General features: G+C 36.5%; 2 protein-coding genes and 1 long non-coding RNA gene across 4 annotated transcripts; all 3 read left to right on the top strand.

Moving 5' to 3' along the window:
* Positions 1–3,526: 3,526 nt before the first annotated feature.
* Positions 3,527–5,085, top strand: LOC125590548 (casein kinase 1-like protein 8). Its single transcript, XM_048764145.1, has 3 exons — positions 3,527–3,593; positions 4,555–4,700; positions 4,783–5,085. The coding sequence occupies exons 1-3, from the start codon at positions 3,527–3,529 to the stop codon at positions 5,083–5,085; spliced, it is 516 nt and encodes a 171-aa protein (XP_048620102.1).
* A 3,185-nt stretch (positions 5,086–8,270) lies between these two features.
* On the top strand, positions 8,271–13,590 carry LOC106415859 (COP1-interacting protein 7-like). Its single transcript, XM_013856665.3, has 13 exons — positions 8,271–8,593; positions 8,778–8,960; positions 9,079–9,199; positions 9,290–9,332; positions 9,466–9,518; positions 9,606–9,661; positions 9,743–9,895; positions 9,971–10,113; positions 10,200–11,416; positions 11,512–12,384; positions 12,471–12,879; positions 13,216–13,281; positions 13,372–13,590. The coding sequence occupies exons 1-13, from the start codon at positions 8,535–8,537 to the stop codon at positions 13,425–13,427; spliced, it is 3,432 nt and encodes a 1,143-aa protein (XP_013712119.2). The 5' UTR covers positions 8,271–8,534; the 3' UTR covers positions 13,428–13,590.
* Positions 13,591–16,837: 3,247 nt separating this feature from the next.
* Positions 16,838–21,694, top strand: LOC106414233. 2 transcript variants are annotated; one of them, XR_007326073.1, is made up of 7 exons: positions 16,838–17,876; positions 17,963–18,229; positions 18,373–18,479; positions 18,589–18,652; positions 18,796–18,945; positions 19,029–19,430; positions 19,522–21,694. It is a non-coding gene; the product is annotated as an uncharacterized LOC106414233 (long non-coding RNA). The 2 variants fall into 2 exon arrangements; XR_002660092.2 differs by having other exon boundaries at positions 16,839–17,876; positions 19,029–21,694.
* The last annotated feature ends 256 nt before the right edge of the window (positions 21,695–21,950 follow it).

Below are 21,950 nucleotides of genomic sequence, written 5' to 3'. Positions count from 1 at the left end.
AATTGCAATATTCTGAATACTTGAGGAAGATGAGGGTGATAGAGTAAAATAAGCATTTTCAAAAAAAAAAAAAAAAAAAAATGATGGCATTTTCGTGAATAATCTGAACTTTGGGGGTGAAAGAGGCAAGTCAAAGTTCCAAAAAAAACATGAGTTAGTTTTGTGTTTGACATAAGTTTTGAGTCATATTTGCAAAAAGCCCTTTAATTATTATCTAATTTACTACACATTTTTCAGATAGATATTTAATTTACTTTTTCCAATTCTCATATTGTATATTTACTTATTGTCTATTTTTCTTTATATTGTATATTTACTTATTTTAATATTACGATAGATGTTTAATATAATACTTCTACTTCTTATATTGTATATTTATTTATTATTTATTTTACTATACTTGTTTTTAGAGATATTTTTAATTTAGTTTTTTTCATTTCTTAATTGTATTTTACCTATTATTTATTTTTTCTTATATTGTACATTTACTTATTCTAATTTTTTTGCTTTTATATCAAATGATAATATTATGATAGATGTTTAGTGTAATATTTCTATTTCTTATATTGTATGCTTGTTTTTTATATTGTATATTTACTTATAAAAATATTTGGAAATAATAAAAATGTAAGACTATACATTTTTCAGATAGATGTTTAATGTAGTTTTTTAATTTTTTATATTGTATATTTATTTTTTTTATTGTATATTTGCTTATCTAATTGTTTTTCTTTTATATCAAATTGTAATATTACGATAGATGTTTAATGTAATTTTTTTTCTTATATTATATATTTACTTATTATTTATTTTATTATATATTTTCAGATAGATGTTTACTGTATTTTGTATTTTTTTATTGTATATTTACTTATTATTCGTTTCCTGGTTATTTTTCGTTTTTGCTTCTTTGGCTCATCACACGTTTTCCCTATTTTGTTATTTGCAACGCTAAAGAGTTGGCGTTAATTGACTGCTTTGTGGCCGCTGTCTAGGAGCTTATTAGTGAGATAACAAATATATATTATAATGATTGAGTTTTTGCTCTTTCCTAAGGGTGTCCACTTCAGCATTTCATTTATTTTGGTGGGACTCATCTTTATCCTTTTGTTTTAATATATTATCTATTCGTAAAAACTTACAATAAATAAGTGAGTGCAACGGTTTACACATCTTTAAAAAGACTAACAACCAGGGTTCGAATAGAAACCATGGGTGTTTTGCATGTTTTTATGATTAAGTTTAATTAAAGGCAATTATGATTTCTACAAGTCGTCTTTCTCTTTAGACTTTTAGGTTTTCTGCAATATTGACTCCGACGGCTCATAATATTTCACGAGTTATAGATCAATTTCTTCGTTTTTGCCATTTTCATGAAAACATCATGAATCTTTATATAAACTACTCGATTATAGGATGAAACGAGTAAAAATTAAACTTTTTTTAAGAATCCTGATTTTCAGACCGAATCAGTCTAAATCGTCACGGTTGGTGCCCGAGTTACGTTTTTCCAGCGATTTTACGGCCCTCGGCGATGAGTTTTCGAGCAGGGCTGTTTAATGAATTAACGGTTGTTGGGTCATATTAATTAACTCGCGGCCTATCGGACCAAGTTTCTACATAAGCCTTAAAAGATAAGGCTGGCGTCAGATAGACTCAAAGAAACCTCCTAATCGTCTATTCTTTCTCACCGTCTCTAAGCTAGGGCCTAGGGTTCTCCCACTTCGTCGCTTAACTCTCACCTCAGTGTCGCGTATCATTGAAACTCTTTAAATTGATAGAATTTCATAGTCTTACTGAAAACTTGATTAATATAACTTTTCTTTGTTGTTTGTTCTACTTTCCGAAGTTGTCCACTAAGACCTATACGCCATGGAGCGATTCACTAATTTTCCAGACTTCGAATCCGAATTAAAACACATTGGTAGTTTCAAGTAGGAGGTGAACAAAATCGTTTACACAGCCGACAACTACAAGAACAACCAATGAAAAAGAAATACAGCTTCTTGGACGGATTAAGAGGGTTCGCATAGACCTGAGATGAGCTCATGGCGATTCATTTTTTATTTCTGTTAAAAGATCTCGCCTTGACCATATTCATAGGGTTATGTTCTCTTGCTCTATGTCTAATAAAATGTTTCACTATTGTTTGGGATTTCTAAATTGTGGTAGATATTATTTTCTTATACTTGCACAGCTTGCGGATTTACTGGATAGCTAATGAGGATGAAAATTAGTCAGTGTATCAGATGTTGAATCTCAGCGGATATGTGGGTCTCTGTCCGACATATTCATGGGGAAAATGTTGCTAGATGTCGAATTCATGAAGATAAATCAGAAACTCTTTTAGACGTCCACACATAAGATATGAAATATTAACACATAAGAAATCACCGGTTATTCTCATATCAACCTAACCGATCTATTATAATATAGAATATATACAACACGGAAAAACAAAAGTTAAGAAAAAATCTCATACATAAGATTACAAAATGCATCAATAACGTACCCGGCGGGATATGTGTAGCATCCCAATCCCGCAGTCTGAACTGGATCAGTCCAAGGTCGGACTGATCAGACGGGATAGACATGTTGGACATTACATCTGGATAGTACTGGTCAGGTTATGACGATACTGTCTGTCCGAACATAGCAGTTGAGCTTGTCAGACTAATCTGGACGGATTCAGACAAGGCAGCTGGACTTGTTATCTGAGATCAGTTAGTCAATGTGTGGACTGACTGGTCTACGTTCTGACGGGAACGGATAGTGAGCTGAACATGAACTGATTAGCCAAGGAAAATGGCGGGAATGGTTAAGTAGTGGTTCCAGGAACAGTTAACTGACTGTTACTGGAGCAGTTACAAAGTAGTTACCGGAACAGTTACAAGACGGTTCCTGGTGGTTATTGGACTGCTTAACTGACTGGGACGATTTACGGAGAGTTGAGTTAAGGAACTGTTAAGGCGTTTATAGAGCAGTTGGAACTGCTAGGAGTTACTGGAAAACCGTCAAGGACGGTTACTGACTGATAAGAAACTGTCCGAGGGCGGTTACTGATGGGTTTGGGGCGCGGAAGCAGTTATGGGACGGTTATGGACGGTTAAGGCCGAGAAGTAACCACCCAAACTCCCTTTAAATTAAAATCCCGCGGAACAGGAAGGACATCTCTGCTCTACACGGTTCAGGACGGACGAGAGAGAGAGAGAAATACCGAGACAGGTTGATTCTGGTCGGAAAGATAGAGAGAGTTGGCCGGAAAGCGGATCGGGGTCTCAGTTACTGGCCGCGGGTCTGTCTGATGCACTGCGACTCCGACTGATCCAAACACGATCGGATCGCAACTGGGATACCGACTGGATCGAAGGGATGGAGCGTGGGTACTGATAATAGATCAGCGTACTGTATCTGATCAGGTACAAAACGGGAAGGGAACATACCGAATCTGTGTTCTGCGTGAGTTTTGGTGATTTCGAGTCGTCCTTCATACTGCGGGCCTGATGATGCAGATCTTCCTTAATGGATGGCGAGTTCAGAGGAGGCTGGCTTGGCTGGTTCTGTAGATGGCTTGATGGTTTCTGATGGGAGGCGTTTGTATTGATGATGCGGATCAGACAGCAAGGGTTATCTGAGGCGGTTATCGGATGTATGGTGCTGGGATGCGATTCTGGCGGTTAAGACTCGGATCGAGTCGTAAATCTGTTCCAACGATGGTAATATTCGTGTCTTGGTGGAACGGCTGGTAGCAAGGCGTCTACGTCCTGTTGCAGACTGAGTGTTGGTTGGATCGAGAAGAGTCTAGATCTGTACGTGTGCTGGGATGCAAGAGGATGGCTGTGGAGCCGAGTATGTACTGACTGATCCGTGTGTGATCAGGGACTGGTTCTGGGGTGCTAAGGATGGCTAGCGTACTGTCTGTTCTGGATGGCTGGTTGGAGACCAAGCCGTCTCTCCTTGTTTACTTGGGTTACATGAGGATGGTTGGCTGAGTGACAAAAGAACAAGGGGATTCGGTTAAGCTCAAGCTATTGGTTAGATAATTAAGGCCGGGAAGCATGAAGACAGCAATGAAGGAGCGTATGGATGGATTATCAGACAACAAAGCACTGAAGCAGTAAGGTACATGTTTATTATGCTGCGATTACTAGTAGACTGCTAAGTTACTGGATTAGACTTAGCGAACCTTGTGTACTGAACTGAACCTGTTAGAGAAAAGCTGGTTAAAAATCGTAAGTAAAGGGAATAATTCGAAAAGAACCAGTCTGGGTCGGGGCAAGCGAACTGAGGACGAACCGGCGGTAAGGGAAACCGGATCGGGGCCTTTCACTATGCCCCTAGTGATTATAATTATTGCCTGTCCAACTTCATAGTGTAGAACAATTTTTCTCTATTTCCAGATCTATAGTTATTGATCATATGCTTGATTCAATTCCATTCTTGATTTTTTGAATACATTGTTTCCTTCTGCACATTCTCTTCTCGTAGTTTGGTGTTTTTTGAAGAAATCCAGACTTAGAAATCAAACGTGTCTAATTTTGTTTCCGTTTACAGCTGGACAAGACGGCCGTGATAGATTCTCGGGTGCTTTAGGGGCATATGCTAGAAGAAACGACTCAGGAAGTGGCGCGGTTCAAGCTGATCGATCTAGACCAAGAACCTCAGAGAATGTATTAGCATCATCAAAGGATACTGCACCAGTGAGTCATCTAAAAGCAGCAAAATCTTCTTATATGCTTTTTAAATCCTTTCTAACAAAAAAATGCATTTGATTGAAACCAGCCAAACCACGAGAGAGTTGAAAGACCAATCTCTTCAACAAGACACGCAGGTTCGTCAAGGAAAGCCATTGTCTCGAGCGTTAGAGCCACTTCTTCAGCTGACTTTACAGAGAACCGCTCGAGCAGAATTGTCCCAAACAATGGCCGTTCCTCAACCGCTCAACGGACTCAGCTTGTTCCTGACCCGACCGCTAGACCATCATCATCTTCTTCTTTCGCCCGAGCTGGGCCATCAAGGACTTCTCGTGAAACCACGCTCCAGAACTTTGAGCTACTTACCATAGGGAATGGGAAGAGGAAGTGAGGCTTTATAATGAATGAAGTGGAGGAAACTGTGACGTTTTTTATGGTCACTTTGTTTTTTCTTTTGCAAATTAATCGGCTTCCTAATTTAAGGAATCAAACAAACGCCATTTTATTGAAAGTTGTATATATGATATAATATAGAGCTATTTTCACTATAGGGCAGTTTTAAGTTTTCTATTACACTCTATAGCAGTTATTGCTCCTTAGACACTTTCTTCTAACTTATTCTCTTCTTTTCTAACTAAAGTGTAGTTTAGTTATAACTAAGTGGACCCACTCAATATTTCATCTTCATCCTTATTTTTTTGTAACCACGTAAACAATGGTGTAACCATATAATGAAAACATCGGTGATGAAAACGGCTTCGCCGAAAGCTGTCGGAGAGCTTCCTCCTTCACGCCGTGCTCCGCAACTAATCCGCCTCGTTCTGTGACAGTAATAAAAAGAAGAAGCAAAATTTACCTTTTGTTGTAGAAACAAAATCAGTTAGAGCTTGAAATCATGTCTTATATGAAATTTATACATGTTTAAAGGTATAATAAGCAAGAAAAATTAAAAAACGGACGATTAAGATGAGAATAATGGCTGACGGCTATAAAAGAAAATTGCAGAAAACCCTAATTGATTTTGGAGAAGATGAAGTTAAAATTACAAAAATGTCCCTCCTTAAAAAAACATGAAAAAATAAATGATTTATATGTACATGATATGTACATACAAATACACTATCCACATGTACAATGATTCATATGTATATGAAACGAGACATCCCTTGTTTCTGGTTCCACGATGATGATGGTTTCCTGGAGGAGCAGGCCCAAGTGGTTTTTCTGATGCAATCCATAAAGATATATAACATACATTTGTAAGTTATAACATTTGCAAATTTAAATAGCATTCAAATGTACATACACATATCGTTGTCCACTTGTACAACGACTCACATGTACACCAGTGTATACTAGTATGTGTTTCATATATGTACATCGATGTGTACATACAAAAACTATTCATGTGTACATATATGATATATCATGTTTACCAATATCGACATGTACACCAAAATTTAATATCCACATGTACACTTGTTTACCAATATCGACATGTACATTTTGAAATATTACAAGCAGTTCAACAATAAACATATCTACATGTACATTTTTTTACCAATATGGACATGTACATTTTACCATGATGCAACATTCAATTAGACATTTGAAAATTTGTAACATAGATTTACAAGTTTCAATATTGTATGTTCAAATGGTGAATGTATTTACACAAAATTTATGCCACATGAGAATTCAAAACAGTCTAAATTGTTTTAATTATGTAAACTTTGATTCTTTCGGATAGAGTTGGAGATGTACATCATGTTCGTGTTAAATTTTGATTTATTTGGATAAAGTAAACAAACTCCGTGTTGCATTTTTGTTGTTATGTACATCTTGTTAATGTACACAAGTATATTGTTCAGTGTACATGTGTACATGGGAAAACGAAAAGAATCCAAATGTACATCGTGCAAACAATGTCTATATTGTGTTAACACTATCTACATTATGTTAACATTAGCGTGAATTCCAAAAGTCGTAGAAGCTTGATTTTTTAGATGGAAAATCTACAAAAAGTTGTATATCAAAATCATCAATGTGTACACATATATTCATTGTCCACATGTACACTATTTTACAAAAAGCTTCATGTACACTGTTCATTTGTACACCAACTAGGTTTTAACATACATTTAGTGGTGTGAATATTAGAACGGTCATATTGTCAAATAGTGGTTTAAATTACATTTTAGGTGAATAAATTACTTTTGTGTATTTATTTGCATATCACAGGGGAAAATATATATTTAGAATTTTGGAGGTGAAATTAAGAAGCAATTTGCATGTTTAAATAATATTAGGATCAAAACTGAGATAGGACAAAAGTTGAAGGGTTGGACGTGCAAAAATACCAAAGTTAGCCATTGTTGCTCTTAAGCTTTTTGTACCAGTTGGAGGTTGCAATAAAGATGAACGAAGGTCACAACACGACGAGAAAAGAGGAGCTGAGACACAACAAAAATGATTGAGGCAAAGTGAAAACGGGACAGAGTGGGTTCAATCGTCGTGTGACACCACGAGGAAGATGAACACGACAGCCAGGAGATCGAGCTTGGTTGAGGGCCGCCTGCAGTTTTGAAGCAAGAACAGAGTACGGCGATGCGAGAAAATCGAAAAAACGTAAACGCCATGGTTGAAGCTTTAATCGATCACATTGTTAACGTCATCGTATACATCACGATTATACCACCATCAGAGATATAACTTGATATATCTCAAAAGATAGACTGAATAATGAATATACTGATTAAATACATGTTTTTTTTAAGAAAACTTATGGAAAAACAAGATTTATTTTACAAAAGAAAAGTGAAAAACTCAAAAAGAGGAAAACAAAGAAGAAAGGTATATGGGGACCCACTTTATTTTTCTTGTTTGGTAGGAAGAGTTGTGATTAAATCCTATAGCTAGTCAACGAGTAGTTAGAAAATAAAACTAGTTAGTTTAGAGAAAAGAAAGCTGTTGAAATAAACTGATTTGATAGAAGAAAGTGACTTATTTTGTTATAAAAAGCTCAAAACTGCCTTACAGTGTAATTATTTCTATAATATACATGATTTTAACTCTCCAAGCTCTGCACTATATTCCTTGTTTTAGAGGAATATTTATACTTTTCCAAACTTAGTCGCGTTTTGTTGTTCTCATCTTTATACTCTTAAATCTGTATAGACTGTAAAGATATACAAGGTTGTTCTTCAATAGTTGGTGTCCTGTATACTGTATTTGCCCATATACATTAGATCTTTATCATCATTTCTATCAATCAAGGCTAAGAGTAGGTGGACACTACCCCTTAATTTAACACCGAAATAAATCTCTTCTTTGTTTCTTTTCAAAGACCATTTATTGCTGTTTATCTTTCATTAAACTCGGTAAAAATATACAACCAATATAACCGTTGAGAGGCTAAAAAGAAAGACCAACGAAGCCATGAATGTTCCTATCAAGCCGGTGACAAACATTAGGGGATTTGTCGTGTAGCAAACACTAGGAGTCTAGGACATACTACTATTGAATTTCCGGTTTTACCCCTGAATTATTTATTGAATTTTACACATTTCATCCCCACATTTCCTCAGAATTCGGAAATCACTCTGTCTCTTACTCTTACCAGCTGGAATCCAAGACAAGAAAATGCAGACAAGCTGATTGCCCTTTTTCACTACTATTAATTTGGATTTTCTGCAATTTGTGTTCCCACACTAACGCTGGTTTTTAGACATTTTCGACATCTTTTATAATTCCACAATTTTCTTTTCTTCTTGTCTTCTGGGTTCCCTCCCTCTTCTTCGGATGATATAGTAGTAATCTGGAAAAGTTTTAAGATTTGCGATGAAATCTTCGACTCGGCTTGATTCGGTTGTGTTTCAGCTCACTCCCACTCGAACCCGGTAACACAATCTCTTTCTCTCTTCCTTTTAACTCTAATCGATCCATCCAGCATGTTTAGTTAACAACTTATAATGCTACCTTTGTGTTCGAATCTGTAAAAGTCGCTAACTTTCGTGAGAAATTTCGTTATATAAAAGTCTAAAGATTGCATTTTTTTTGTTTGTTTGTGGGGGTTTTTATCAGGTGTGATCTGTTGGTAACAGCTAATGGAAAGACTGAGAAAATAGCCACAGGGTTGCTTGATCCTTTTCTTGCTCACTTGAAGACAGCACAAGACCAAGTTTCTAAAGGTGGCTACTCAATTATTCTCAAGCCGCCTGAGGATAGTGACATTGCAGTTTGGTTCACCAAGGCAACAATCGAAAGGTGGTTTTAAACACCATATAAGTTGTTGTTTCTTTTTACATGGAACTTTGGGTTTGATATTGGACATTTGGATTGAATTGAGAGTTTTATTTTTCTTCTTCTTCTTTGTTCTGGTCAGGTTTGTTCGATTTGTTAGCAATCCTGATGTCCTAGAACGAGTATACACTTTAGAAACTGAGATCAAACAGATCAGGGAAGCAATTGGTATCCAGAACAACTCTGAAATAGCTTTGCCTGTTGTAAGTAAACTTTTAGTTTTTTTTTTCTTTGTTTTGAAGACTTTGTTTGGTGTATGGTCAAAATAGAATTTAACGTTAGATTGTACACAGGTGGAAGATGATCTACGAGCAAAAAGAGCAGAAAATACAGAAGGTATGCTATGAAGATGGCAAAATTTTGTGTTTTATGAGTCTATGCTTAAAGCTTCAGCTCATAAAAAATGAAAATATTATGCCTCTTGGCTCTTGAGCTTACAGTTTAACCAATATATGAGAATGTGATTCAGGTAGCAGGCCTTTGCTACAGCTCAGCGAAGAGAAAGCTATTGTACTTTACGAGGTTAACTTTGAACCAATATGGTTTCTTCTCATCTTATTCTCTCAAAAGAAAAAAAGAAGTTGATTCATCTTCTTGCATCTTTGACAGCCTGGTTCACATCCAAGGCAGGCAAATGGATCTACCGCATCAGATGAAAACTCTAAGTACATTGCATGAAATATATGTGTTTTAATCAAGAGACTAGTTTAAGTAGCTGATTGATGACGTGGAATTGTTTTTATCAGAGTTCAAGTTCTGAAAGTTATGGAGACAAGGAGGACAATGTTGCAGAAAGAACAAGGAATGGCATTTGCACGTGCTGTGGCAGCTGGTTTCGAAGTTGATGATATGCTCCCTCTTATATCTTTCGCCAAATCGTTTGGAGCCTCACGTTTGATGTAAGAAAGACTTTTATCCTTTTCACCTCTTTCTTTTACTGTTTCGCTTACCAACAAGCTTCATAAATGTGATAGGGATGCTTGTTTAAAATTCATGGACTTGTGGAAGAAAAAGCACGAAACTGGCCAGTGGGTTGAAATCGAAGCAGCAGAAGTAATGGCTTCGCAGGTAAACATCTCTGCAGCAAACGACTCAGGGATTGTGTTCGCAAATGGTGGTAAGATAATCCGTGAATGGTTTATGAGTCATAATCGATGATCCATTGTTCGATATTTATAGTAGTAATATACTTCTTGTGTTCAGATGTGAAGTCTCCTTCAGATAGTAAAGCAAATGTGAATCAAGAACATGGGCAAGGGCAGCATCCGCAGCCAATGTATGCACCATGGCCAGTTCACTCTCCTCCGGGGACGTTTCCTGTATTTCAAGGTTACGCTATGCAGGGCATGCCGTACTACCCGAACTATCCTTATCCATCTCCCTATCCCTCCACCGATGATTCTAGACGTAGTTCTGGCGGAAGAAAGGCTAAGAAACACCATTCTTCTTGTAGCGAGGACTCAGGTTCTGAAGATGAGGAGGACAGGGAGAAAGGAAAGTCAGGTAGGAGAAGGAAATCAGGGAAGGTGGTGATTCGGAATATAAACTACATTAATTCAAAGAAGCAAGATCATTTGGGAACAGAATCTGATGCCGATGAAGGGGCGATAGTAGAGTGTGACAATGGTAAAGAGAGACGGACAGAGGCTGACACTGGGGATTGGCAGGCATTCCAAACTTTCTTATTGCAAGATGCTGACAGAGAAGAGCGTACCGCTGACCATATGATGGAAAAGGAGGTTGCAGGGAAGAAAAGGCAAGGTGCAGGGGGAAATGACCCTTTGGCTTATGGTGAACGTGAGGCAGAAAAATATCAAGAAAGAGATACAGCTGACATTCAGAATGGGACTGCGGCTCGTAAGTTCAGGGGATCTAGTGACTCTTTTATGGTTCGTCAGAGAGAAAATGGTTTTGAGAATTCTTCTGATCCTCTCAACTTGAATGGATTGGATCATCCAAGGAATGGTCTTGATAAGAGATCATCATTTAACATGGATGATGACTCTTATATTGTTACTAGGGAAGCTGGAAGCAATACGAGAAATGCTATAGACATTGGATCAGAGATCTCTTCCTACCACCAAACTGATGAAAATGAAAGAAAGCAGATCAGTTATGAGCCTCATGATCTCAGCCTGATGCCAGAACGAGAAACAGAGAAGTTATCTGCTGGGTATGATCCTGCGCTGGATTTTGGATCCAGAGCTTTGAAGAAGAATAACCAGGCAGCTGGAGCTGCTAAGAAGTCAGTGAGAGATCCAAAATCAAGACTATCTAATGATGCTGCGGATAAGAGGAAGGCTTCAGGGCCAATACGGAAAGGAAGACCCACTAAGATGAGCCCTTTAGATGAAGCAAGAGCACGTGCTGACAAGCTTAGAAATTTCAAAGCTGATCTCCTGATTATGAAAAAGGAAAAGGTAAAATTCTCAGCCTTCAACAAATTGATAGGATAATTGCCTTTTTAATCATTATTAATCACACACTCGTATAACACCCTCCTTTGTTGTTTTAGGAAGAAGAAGAGAGGAAACGCATAGAAGCTTTGAAAATAGCAAGGCAAAAGAGGATTGCTTCTAAAACCAACTCAGCCGGTGGCCAGTCGCAGTTGCCTGCAAGAAAAAAATTGGTAAACAAGTTTTCTCCTGGCGCTCCTAGAGCCTCCAAGTTTAGTGACTCAGAACCAGGATCATTATCACCTCTTCAACGGCTTCCCATAAGAAGTGCTTCTCTAGGCTCAAATGAATCTCAGAAACTACCCAAGAGTGGTAACAAACTGAGTACCGGAAGTAAGTCAACAGTAAATAGGCTAACAAGATCAATATCACCGCTACCTCCATCTAAGAGAGAAACAATAGCAACGGTAAATAGGGTAACCAGGTCGGCATCACCGTTACCTCTGTCTAAGAGAGAAGCCAGAGTTAGTCTAGATAGTCAAAACAAGTCTGTCTCAAGGATAAGACGATTATCAGAACCCAAAATAGGTAATAATAGTGCACCGAGCTCTTCAGTAAGGTCACTGCGCACAACAGCATCCAAAAAAGCAACTGATACTCCTGAGATAAAGAAAATATCTGCTATTGTTAACTATGACATAGCGAAAATCGCTTCTCTTCCGGAACTGAAGATAAAGACACCCAAAGGTCCTACTAATGTTGCAGTGAAAGGGGTCGAGAAAAGTAAATCTTCTGCTTCTGAGATTGAACCAAGTGGTAGCAAGAACAAATCCTTGGGCCAAAATGATGTTAATGAAACTCCAGTGATTGAGAAGACAGTGGTGATGGTGTTGCCAAATTCAGCTCGGAGTATATCTGCAGATCAGACTAAACGTGACAAGTCAGAGGTAGTCCCTGAAACAACACCGGAGAGTGGCAATGATCTAGTCTTAGTAAGCAGCACTCTTGTTCTAGCTAGATCAGTTTTACTTACTATTTAATCGGTTTTTGGTGACCAGAAAGGTTATTTTGTTCGCAGGTTAGGTTGGAGACTCTGAGTGACTTAGTAACAGAAACACCAAAGTTTCTGACAAGTCAGAGTGTTGCTGTAAAACCATATGAAGCTCCACATGCTCGAGTTTCTTCATTAGAAGATTCATGCACAGTGTACTCAGAGTATTCCCGAGCACCTGCACCAAGCGTACATTCAAATGAGGCAGCGCTAGAAACTGGGAAAGTCCTTGTACCAGAGAAGAAGATAAGTGAGGCCTTAGAGAAATCTCAAACAAAAGAGTCAGCGTCAAAAGGGCTCAGAAAACTGTTGAAATTTGGAAAAAAGAGCCAGTCTTCTTCGTCTACAAGTGAATACCATACCGAGTCTGATAACGCAGCCGGCAATAGCAATGAGGATCATGGTTCAGCTATAACCGCTGCTACGACAAGTGAAGGTACAAGCTTCTTAAAACCTTTTTTACCTTTTAGTAAAGACTGCCGAAGCAACTGTACATTTAGTTTGCTTTTACTCCTTACAAGTTTGTTGCACTGTATTATCCGCTCATAGGATACATTGTAGCATAAGAGCAAGAACCTCGTAACTATTTTCTCTAGGATGAAACTTACATTATAGCATAAGAGCAAGAATCTTCTGTTTCACACCAATATATGGTTCTATTGATCTTAGCATACATGGTGTAGAAATGATAACCATGTACCTTATATGGAAGTCGGTATAAAGCATGGTTATATATCTCGGAGGGGGTTAAAGTTTCTGTTTTGTTATCCAGCTTTTACACTGAAGAACCTCATATCTCAAGATGAAACACCTACAGCAGCAGCCGCTTCACAGAAATGTAAGTATACTTCTAATCATTTATTTATGTGAGTTCTTTCAGTGATGGGAGTCTAAAGAAAGATTTCTCACTTTTGTTGAACTTTCTCAGCTTCTCGCCATTTCTCATTACTGTCTCCCTTCAAGAACAAGAAGACAGTCTCATAAGGAAGTTGAGTGAATTAGATATCATCTCCAGTTACACATTGTAATGACTTGCGTATTTATGATGATTATTTTGCAACCATGTCTGCAAAATAAACTACCATTGATGCAAAACACTTGGTTCCAATTCCAAATGCAGTGAAATGTGACCTTTTGCACGTTTTAATTTTCCACCATGAGCTGGATACGCTTGTCAACAAATAAATATAGAGAGGTTTTCAAAATTTTCAACAATGAGCTGGAACCACTTTTATACAAACTGTTTACAGCTCAAGGCACTTACCTTTGAGAGGTCTCAACCGTATATATCTCTCTTTGGATGATGCACGCGACGGTATTGCTTATCAGACTATCACTAGACATTATTATCTAAAGATAATCCGATCACTGTAACTAACATAACCGAACCAAGAAAACCTTTTGATTCAACTAAACAAGTTACAATGCAAATATTTGTCTTGGTATATCTTCAGTGGGTATATATATATATATATATTTTTTTTTTTTCAGAAAAGAATGTACTTTATACAAACATCGGTAGCAACGTATGAATTAGTTAGTTAGAGTATTAGAAATCTAAAATTACATTATAGTTGATAGGATAAAACAAAGCAGTCTTCTTCGTGACAATACATAAATTAAGCATTAGATTTTTTTTTTTTAATGAATGTTAAATATAGGAAAACTTCAATCACCATCAAACAATTAATAATTTACTCAACGACCAATCTATATTATAATGATTCAATTTTTGCTATCTCCTCCGCGCGCCACATCAGCATTTTATGAGTCCCACTTTTAAAAAGAATAAAAAAATGTCAAGCACATGGTTCGAACCTAGGTTATTGAGATATAAACACCATCATTTATACCACTAAACTAAATGATACTTTGTACATTGATGACCGAATATTATAATGATTCAGTTTTTGCACTTTTCTCAGCGCGTCATGTCAACGTTTTGTGGGTCCCACTTTTAAAAAGAGTAAAAAAAGTGTCAAGCACATAGTTCGAATCCGGGTTATTGAGATATAAACACCATCATTTATACTACTAAACTAAATGATACTTTGTACATTGATAGCCGAAATTAATATATATTTATGAAGGTCGGAAATCCTTGCTTCTTCGGTTTTTTCTGTGGGTCGGACCTACAAGTGTATTATGAGTTTTATTTTTAAATGAGATTCATCACGTTATATGAAAAAAACAATTATAGTTTTCCCATATTGTAAATTTTCTTTGTTTAACATGAGTTAGAGTTCTTTTCATCATTGTCTTAAACAATACTGAGTTACAGAGTTGCGGCGTGTGTCTGTTCGTAATCTATTTTTTCACAGGTGAACTCTTCATCTCCTCATCTTAAATCGCTTGATCATAAATGTTCCTGATTTGTAGTCCTTCTCGAAACCCTATATATATGATTCTCATATTTGATGAACCCAATTTGCATCTCTACAAAACTCATTGATTCCTCTTAGCTTTAATCAGCTTCTAGAAAATGTCTCTTTCTGCCTCTCCAGTTCCTCAAATCGGCATCCTCGGCGTCCGTCACTCAACCTTCGAGTCTCTCTGTCTTGGTCGTAGTAGTCAGAGCATAGCCTCTAACCTCCTCGCTTCTAGGATTCCCTGAATTTCAAGAAAGACAGTGAGTTTATGGGAATCACGGTTTTCTTCCTTGATGAAAAGGTAAGTTAATCTTCGATTTATCACACTTATTTAATATAATTGTTTTTAATTGATTTCCTAATTCTTTGTTGAATAATATTATTTGCAGATTCCGTGATTCATGGGTTTATTCCCGCCGGACGTGCTAATCATTACATGTCATCTTTGTAAGCCGGTTCCATTGTGAAAATCGATCGTTTTGAGGTTGTTAGGTGCTCAAGCATGTACAAGATAACTGATCATCTATTCCTCATTCGTTTCATCTCACCAACTATTAATGATGAAGTCATCACGGGTGCTCATGAGATCAATTTCCAGTCATAACTAGACTGTTTGACAATTTCCAAGTGATTGCGAACACAAACCTAGAACTCCCATGTATATTATCATATTGCATTTGGGTTTATATTATGTTTCGATATCATAACTGATATTTAAACTCGCAGATGTGGTTGGGCAAATCCGTTCTGTCCAGGGCTCTGACCTTACCAAAGAAACAACTCGAGTCCTTATCCATCTCCTCATTGATCCGTAAGAAACAATCAACATACAATTCTCTTTATATTATTATTTATATTGTGCTAACATTAATAATCAAACTCTTGATTCTTTGTTGAATAATATTATTTGCAGATTCCGTGATTCATGGGTTTATTCCCGCTGGACGTGCTAATCATTACATGTCATCTTTGAAAGCCGGTTCTATTGTGAAAATCGATCGTTTTGAGGTTGTTAGGTGCTCAAGCATGTACAAGATAACTGATCATCCATTCCTCATTCGTTTCATCTCACCAACTATTAATGATGAAGTCATCACGGGAGCTCCTAAGATCAATTTCCAGTCATAACTAGACTGTTCGACAATTTCCAAGTTATTGCGAACACAAACCTAGAACTCCCAGGTATATTATCATATTGCATTTGGGTTTATATTATGTTTCGATATCATAACTGATATTTAAACTCGCATATGTGGTTGGACAAATCTGTTCTGTCCAGGGCTCTAACCTTACCAAAGAAACAACTCGAGTCTTTATCCGTCTCCTCATTGATCCATAAGAAACAATCAACACACAATTCTCTTTATATTATTATTTATATTGTGCTAACATTAATAATCAAAAATATTTCATATTTTGTGGTCGTCTATTTATCTCCCTTACTTATCAAACTAATTTTACACAAACCTTTATTTTACACCTTAAAAGAAACCACAACAACCCAAACAATCAAAACACCAAAAACTAGAATTCCAAAAAAGACGAATCATTAATGATTACCTCTCTTTTTTGTCTAATCTTAGAAGTAAACTTCAAAACAAATATACCAATCCAATCACTTCAACTAAAACTCAACGACACATACATCGAGTCAGCTAAACAAATACAAACTACACGGCCAACTATTTAACAATTTACAAACTTACTTTCGCAACGAAGAAGACGAAGACGACAACCAAAATCAGTAAAATGACCTAAACAAAAAAAACAAAGTAAATTACAAACTCTGATAAATACTGCTAACAATGATTTTTGTTTACATATTACCCATCAAATAAAAGATAAACAAACACATCTACACGATGAGATATAAGAGACAATCCTGACAGACACAAAGGCAGCAACAACATCTCCACCTGCTCCCTACTCTTGTCTTATAAAAATAGCTTACATGCCCAATATAAACATGTCAATGCTATTGTCTTCTTATGAGAAATGCATAAATTCGTTTAAAACTAATTAAGACCTAAATACTCAGAACTGTCACTCATTTTATAGTTATTTCTACAAGTCTTCATGTATTTGTTTTAAAGGTCAGGTAAGAGCAACAACTTAAAAAATAAAATAAAAACATATAACAAACATAATAAGGATAATAAGGATAATAAAAATTATTACTTACACATAACTTACACAACTACACTGGAGAAAAAATATCTAGAAACAAAAGGTACTCTCAACAACTTTAATATAATTTATGTACTCTCAACAGTACAAGAAACAAATTAAAAAGACAAACAAACAATAAGTCTCAGTGACATGGCAAACAACACCACAAACTATATCAATTACATTATTAACACAATTTAGTCATTCATAAGTAGAGAACAATGCATACACAGTTCATCATCACAACTCTAACCCTATAACAATTAAAAAACTTGAAAAACAACTCAAAACACAAAATTCACAACTACAATAACCCTAGCAAATATTGAGATGAAACAAGAACTCTGTCCACAACTCCGCGCTTGTGCGGGGCAATGCCCCTAGTCTATATAATAATAGTACAGTTTTTACTCTCCCCTAAAAGTGTACACCTAGACACTTTTTTAAGATTGTGGGCCCCACATTATTTCCGGTTCTTTAACGTACTATAAGTAAGTGAACCAAACTATGTCGTTTTATTACAGCCCTCATATTGTTTTCTTACTTTGACTCTTCACCTCGCGTCTCTGGTGTCTGTTTCTCAACTCTTCACCTCCAACTCTTTTCATATACATGTATTCCTTTGGCTTCCTTCATATTCCTCTAAAATTTGACATAAATGTCTATAAATTGGAGATGGTTGAGAGTATGATAGAATCTTCACAGACCTTCTCAATTACTCTTTTATCTCAAACCTAGATACCTGCTTCGAAAATGTCTTCGTCTGATGATGTTGTAGTTCAAGCCCAATCCGCCTCTCAACCTTTGATGCTCATTGTTAAGGCTGGCTGCAGACAGATCGTCTGACACGGCTGCTTCGATTTTGGGCGTTGACATCCTGCTGATTGATTGGAAGGTATGTCGAATATCTCTTTGTTTATCAAATTAACAGAATGAGTTTATGGATATTGTAGTTTTCTGATCCATCTTACCCCTTCGCAGTCAACGCTAATACAAGAGAGATCATTTTACCTGTTGAACACCTTCAAGGAAATCTTGCAAGAGAGATCCTTTTATGAGCTAAGCATTTTTTATGTTACACGAAGCAACACGAACTTCTGGTATGTTGCGCCCCTGTTGCAATTAGTTTTGCAGACCAAACCATGTTCGTTGAGATTGCTGCGATGGTGGAACGGAACCCAAGAAAGAGCGGTGGTTCCGCAACTTTGACACAATCTGATTTGGCCAACACAAAAACTGACTTGCCAGGTTCTGTTTAATCTTTTTCCTTTGCAAGCACATCAAATAACATCTTTACATAACTCATGAAAGAAGTCTTCTTTTGTTTCTTTGCACTCTAATTATTTATTCATCCCAGATAAGCTAATAATTAGTTTTGTTTGTTTGTGTAGGGTTTAAGCTAACATAATCGATGGATGCCTAGCGAAAAATAGAATGAAGAGGAGAAGTCTAAGAATAAAAACAAACGTCCAATTAGTTCTGTAGATCTAAGCACAAGGTCTGTTGCAAGTTCTATTATTTTATAATTTTGTGTGTGTTGAGTTATAAGATGTAGGTTCACTTTTATTCTCTTGCTCAACTTATGTACTTTCTTGCATCTACATCAGTAGGAATCGTGGATTCTGAGGTTTCTTTGAGCGCCCAATGAGGAAGTCTGCTCCATACTTATTGGTATTCTTTAATTTCTTATCTAATGTGAAGCATATCTTACACCTAATATCTTTGTACTTGATATCTCGAATTTGGTTTTAACTTTTAACCAAGTGAGAAGATGTTGTGTTAATATCTTTGGGCTTTTTTTTAACAATAAGCAGGGAGATGAATGTATTGAGAGATCCAGAGAAAACATTGATAGCTTGGATTCCGAACCCAATGAGATCTATCGGTTTGAACTTCTAATGAATGAAATTATAGAGCTGGAGAAGCGGGTCCAAAGAAGTACAAATGAGCCGATAAATGAGGAGGTTAATAGTAACCAGACTTTGCTGCAAGATGTTTATTTCATTTTCGACACATTTAGTAAATATCAATTTGGCACGTTCTGTAGGGAAGTTCTGGGGATCCTTCTATATCAAGCAGTAACACAAGGTGTGGAGTTGGTTCAGAGCTCAAAGAAAGAAAACGTCACTGGGAAAACACTCGATCAAATCAAAGAAACAAACACAATATGGAAGTCATTCCAAGCATTCATGAAAACCCAACTTTTTCTGATCATCTTTGTTCCTTGACATTTACTCTACATCATGACGTTAGTTACTGTGATATTTTTGATAGGACGTGTGGCAAGGTTTCAGCTTTTTGGATCTGATTCAGTTGCTGCTATGGAGCTACTTCGGAGGTCTGTAATAGGAGATGAGTTAACAGAGAATGAAAAGAAAAGCTCTGCACAGGACTATGACTGGCTTAGCATCAGTTGTTCCCATTGGTGTTCTTATGATTCTTCACTTGAGTAAAATTATTCCCTCCGCATTGGTTGATCATCCTTGGCAATGTGTTTGAGTTGTTGAACTAATCCATTGGGTACGCTTATGTAAAAACAGGTTACACCAGTTTGCCATGCGGCTATACTTGCTATAATTCAAAGATATGTGCCAAGCCTGGTAATGTTCTCATCTTTTGTATTACATGAGATGATGGCGATGGTCAAAAAACATGTTTGCTAACGTCTACTCGCTGCTCATCACTCGCGGATACTACATCTACGTCATTAAGACATGGTGCAAGAAAACGGTTAATAACTTATTAACCACTATACTCAATACAAAGTTGTAACTGATGCAGTATGGACTCTGATTTTGGTTTTTGATAGACCATGGATTTTAACTACTTTTAGCCATGGTTTATAAGTGTTTTAATATATATTTACTACTATATAGAGAATATTTAGAGTATTTACAGGTTCAGGTACGTTCTGGAGAAATATGGTGATTTTGGAGCCTTTTGAGGTGCAGAACTGCACAGACGCATCAGATGTTTAGCTATGGATGAAGACCTTTTTACCGTTAGATTGAGCCCATCGTTTGACACAAGATAGATCTTTGAGTTAGCTTTCCAACACCACCGGTTTGAGGTCAATCAGCATCCTGTAGCAGACGTTATGCCTGGTTTACGGAAGAGTGCTCAGTCTGCCTCACGAGAGGAAGCTGTCGAGGAAATAAAGGACTGTCGATCGATATTGCATCATTGGTGTCGGTCGACAGTGATCCCAGAAAACAGGACAAGCCTATTTCGTGACCAATTTAGGCCCGGAAGTCACCACATATTACTAATATACCCTGGACGACCTAAAACCTATTTTACTGTTTTCTAAGCCATTGTTGACGGCTATGCTTCATACTATTCTAGGGAGAGAAAGCTGAAGATTGGAGAGAGAGATCTGTACATCTTGAGAGAGGGAAGATCTTGAACTCCCTTTGTTTCTTTCCTCTATCATGTTTTTATTAGTTTATTTAAGTATTATTCAGACCATCATAACTATGTGTTTCATAAATATGTCTGAGTAGTCCTTGCTGTTAGGTTTAGGTTTCTCAATAGGTTGATAAATGTATTACTGACACAAACAATTGTTATGGTGTTTAGAAATATAGTTCTTCATCTAGTTGTTCTTAAAGGTAAGTTTAGGATTGATCACCTTTTAAACTTAGATCTTAGGATTAATTGAGATCAAGCCACTGTTTGACTCAATACCTGAAATTAGCTAGTATGATCTAACTGACTAGATACAGACGAGAGTTGGTCTAGTGAGTTAGAGAATATAAATCAAACATGTCCGTAAAGCTTTCTGGAAGAAGTATCGATCGACGCAGCGATATTCAAAATATCGATCAATATTCATAACGAATTATCGATCGACACTTTCTCGTAATTAACATACGAGAGTTGAAATCCGAGATCCAGATTAGACAATCAAATAGATTATATCTTAGTTTGAATTCAAGAACAATTAATATCAATAAGCCCTAAAGACCCAACTTAAGTATTACTTATCATACCTGAATCTAGCTATTCTCCCAACTGTTAACAACCTCAAATCAAATCAATCGAGCAATTATTTTGCTCACCAATTCATTTACTGCTTTAAAACCTATAAATCATTTAATCTAGCCTTAATTCGAATATTATAAATCTATTGTGTAATCCTAGAGTTTATGTGGATTCGATCCCTAAGTACTACATCTGAACCTCTTATTTGAGAGAGTAATTCACTAATTAGAATAATTTGAGTGATATCAGTTTTTCATATGTGATTTATTAGACTGGATGTATTTGATGGTACGAAAGGCTAATTTGTGCGTTCAGGTCAAGCATTGAGGCTGTTTCAATACTAGAGGTATAATCTATAAACATTTCTCTATTGTATATCCAAGAACAAGGAGGAATAATATAGTCATCTATATTTTTACCTTTAATGTGTGTTACCAGGAAATGTCTTGACCAAGCAACTTTAGATACAAAAGCGGAGAATACATGTGCCTCAACTGTTCTGGAGTTTCTTCATCAGAATGGTATATTGAATCAGTGTCTACATCAGCGTTATAGGAGGCATGACTGAGCAATTAAGACAAGTATTCTCTGCGGTACTTTACACTTCATTTCTCCACTAAACATAAACAGAACAAATCCACTGAGTCAAAATGTATGTAGCTTACTTTGTCTGTATATGATCCTTAGGTGTGTAAGCCACACCTTCCTAATGAATATAGATTGAACAGAGTTGACCTGAGACTCCTAAATAACATCACTAAGTAATTAAATCTTACCAAAATATATCCATCAGTTACTCTCCAAAGCATTTAGATGGTGATACAAATTTAAAGTCACTCTTATTTTTACATGTTTTTTGTTTTTTTTTATTTGAACTGTCAAAGATCTGACAATAGTACCACGAGTAAATGTGAAGGTAAACATGTAGGTTACAAATTTATTTTGTTCTCTAACCGGATTTTGTCATTTGTTGAAGAAATATGAA

Source organism: Brassica napus, chromosome C7 (assembly GCF_020379485.1).
Source record: "Brassica napus cultivar Da-Ae chromosome C7, Da-Ae, whole genome shotgun sequence".
In the NCBI taxonomy this organism is placed as follows: Eukaryota; Viridiplantae; Streptophyta; class Magnoliopsida; order Brassicales; family Brassicaceae; genus Brassica; species Brassica napus.
Note: the sequence above shows the minus strand (reverse complement) of the source record. Positions and strands in the feature narration are given on the sequence as shown.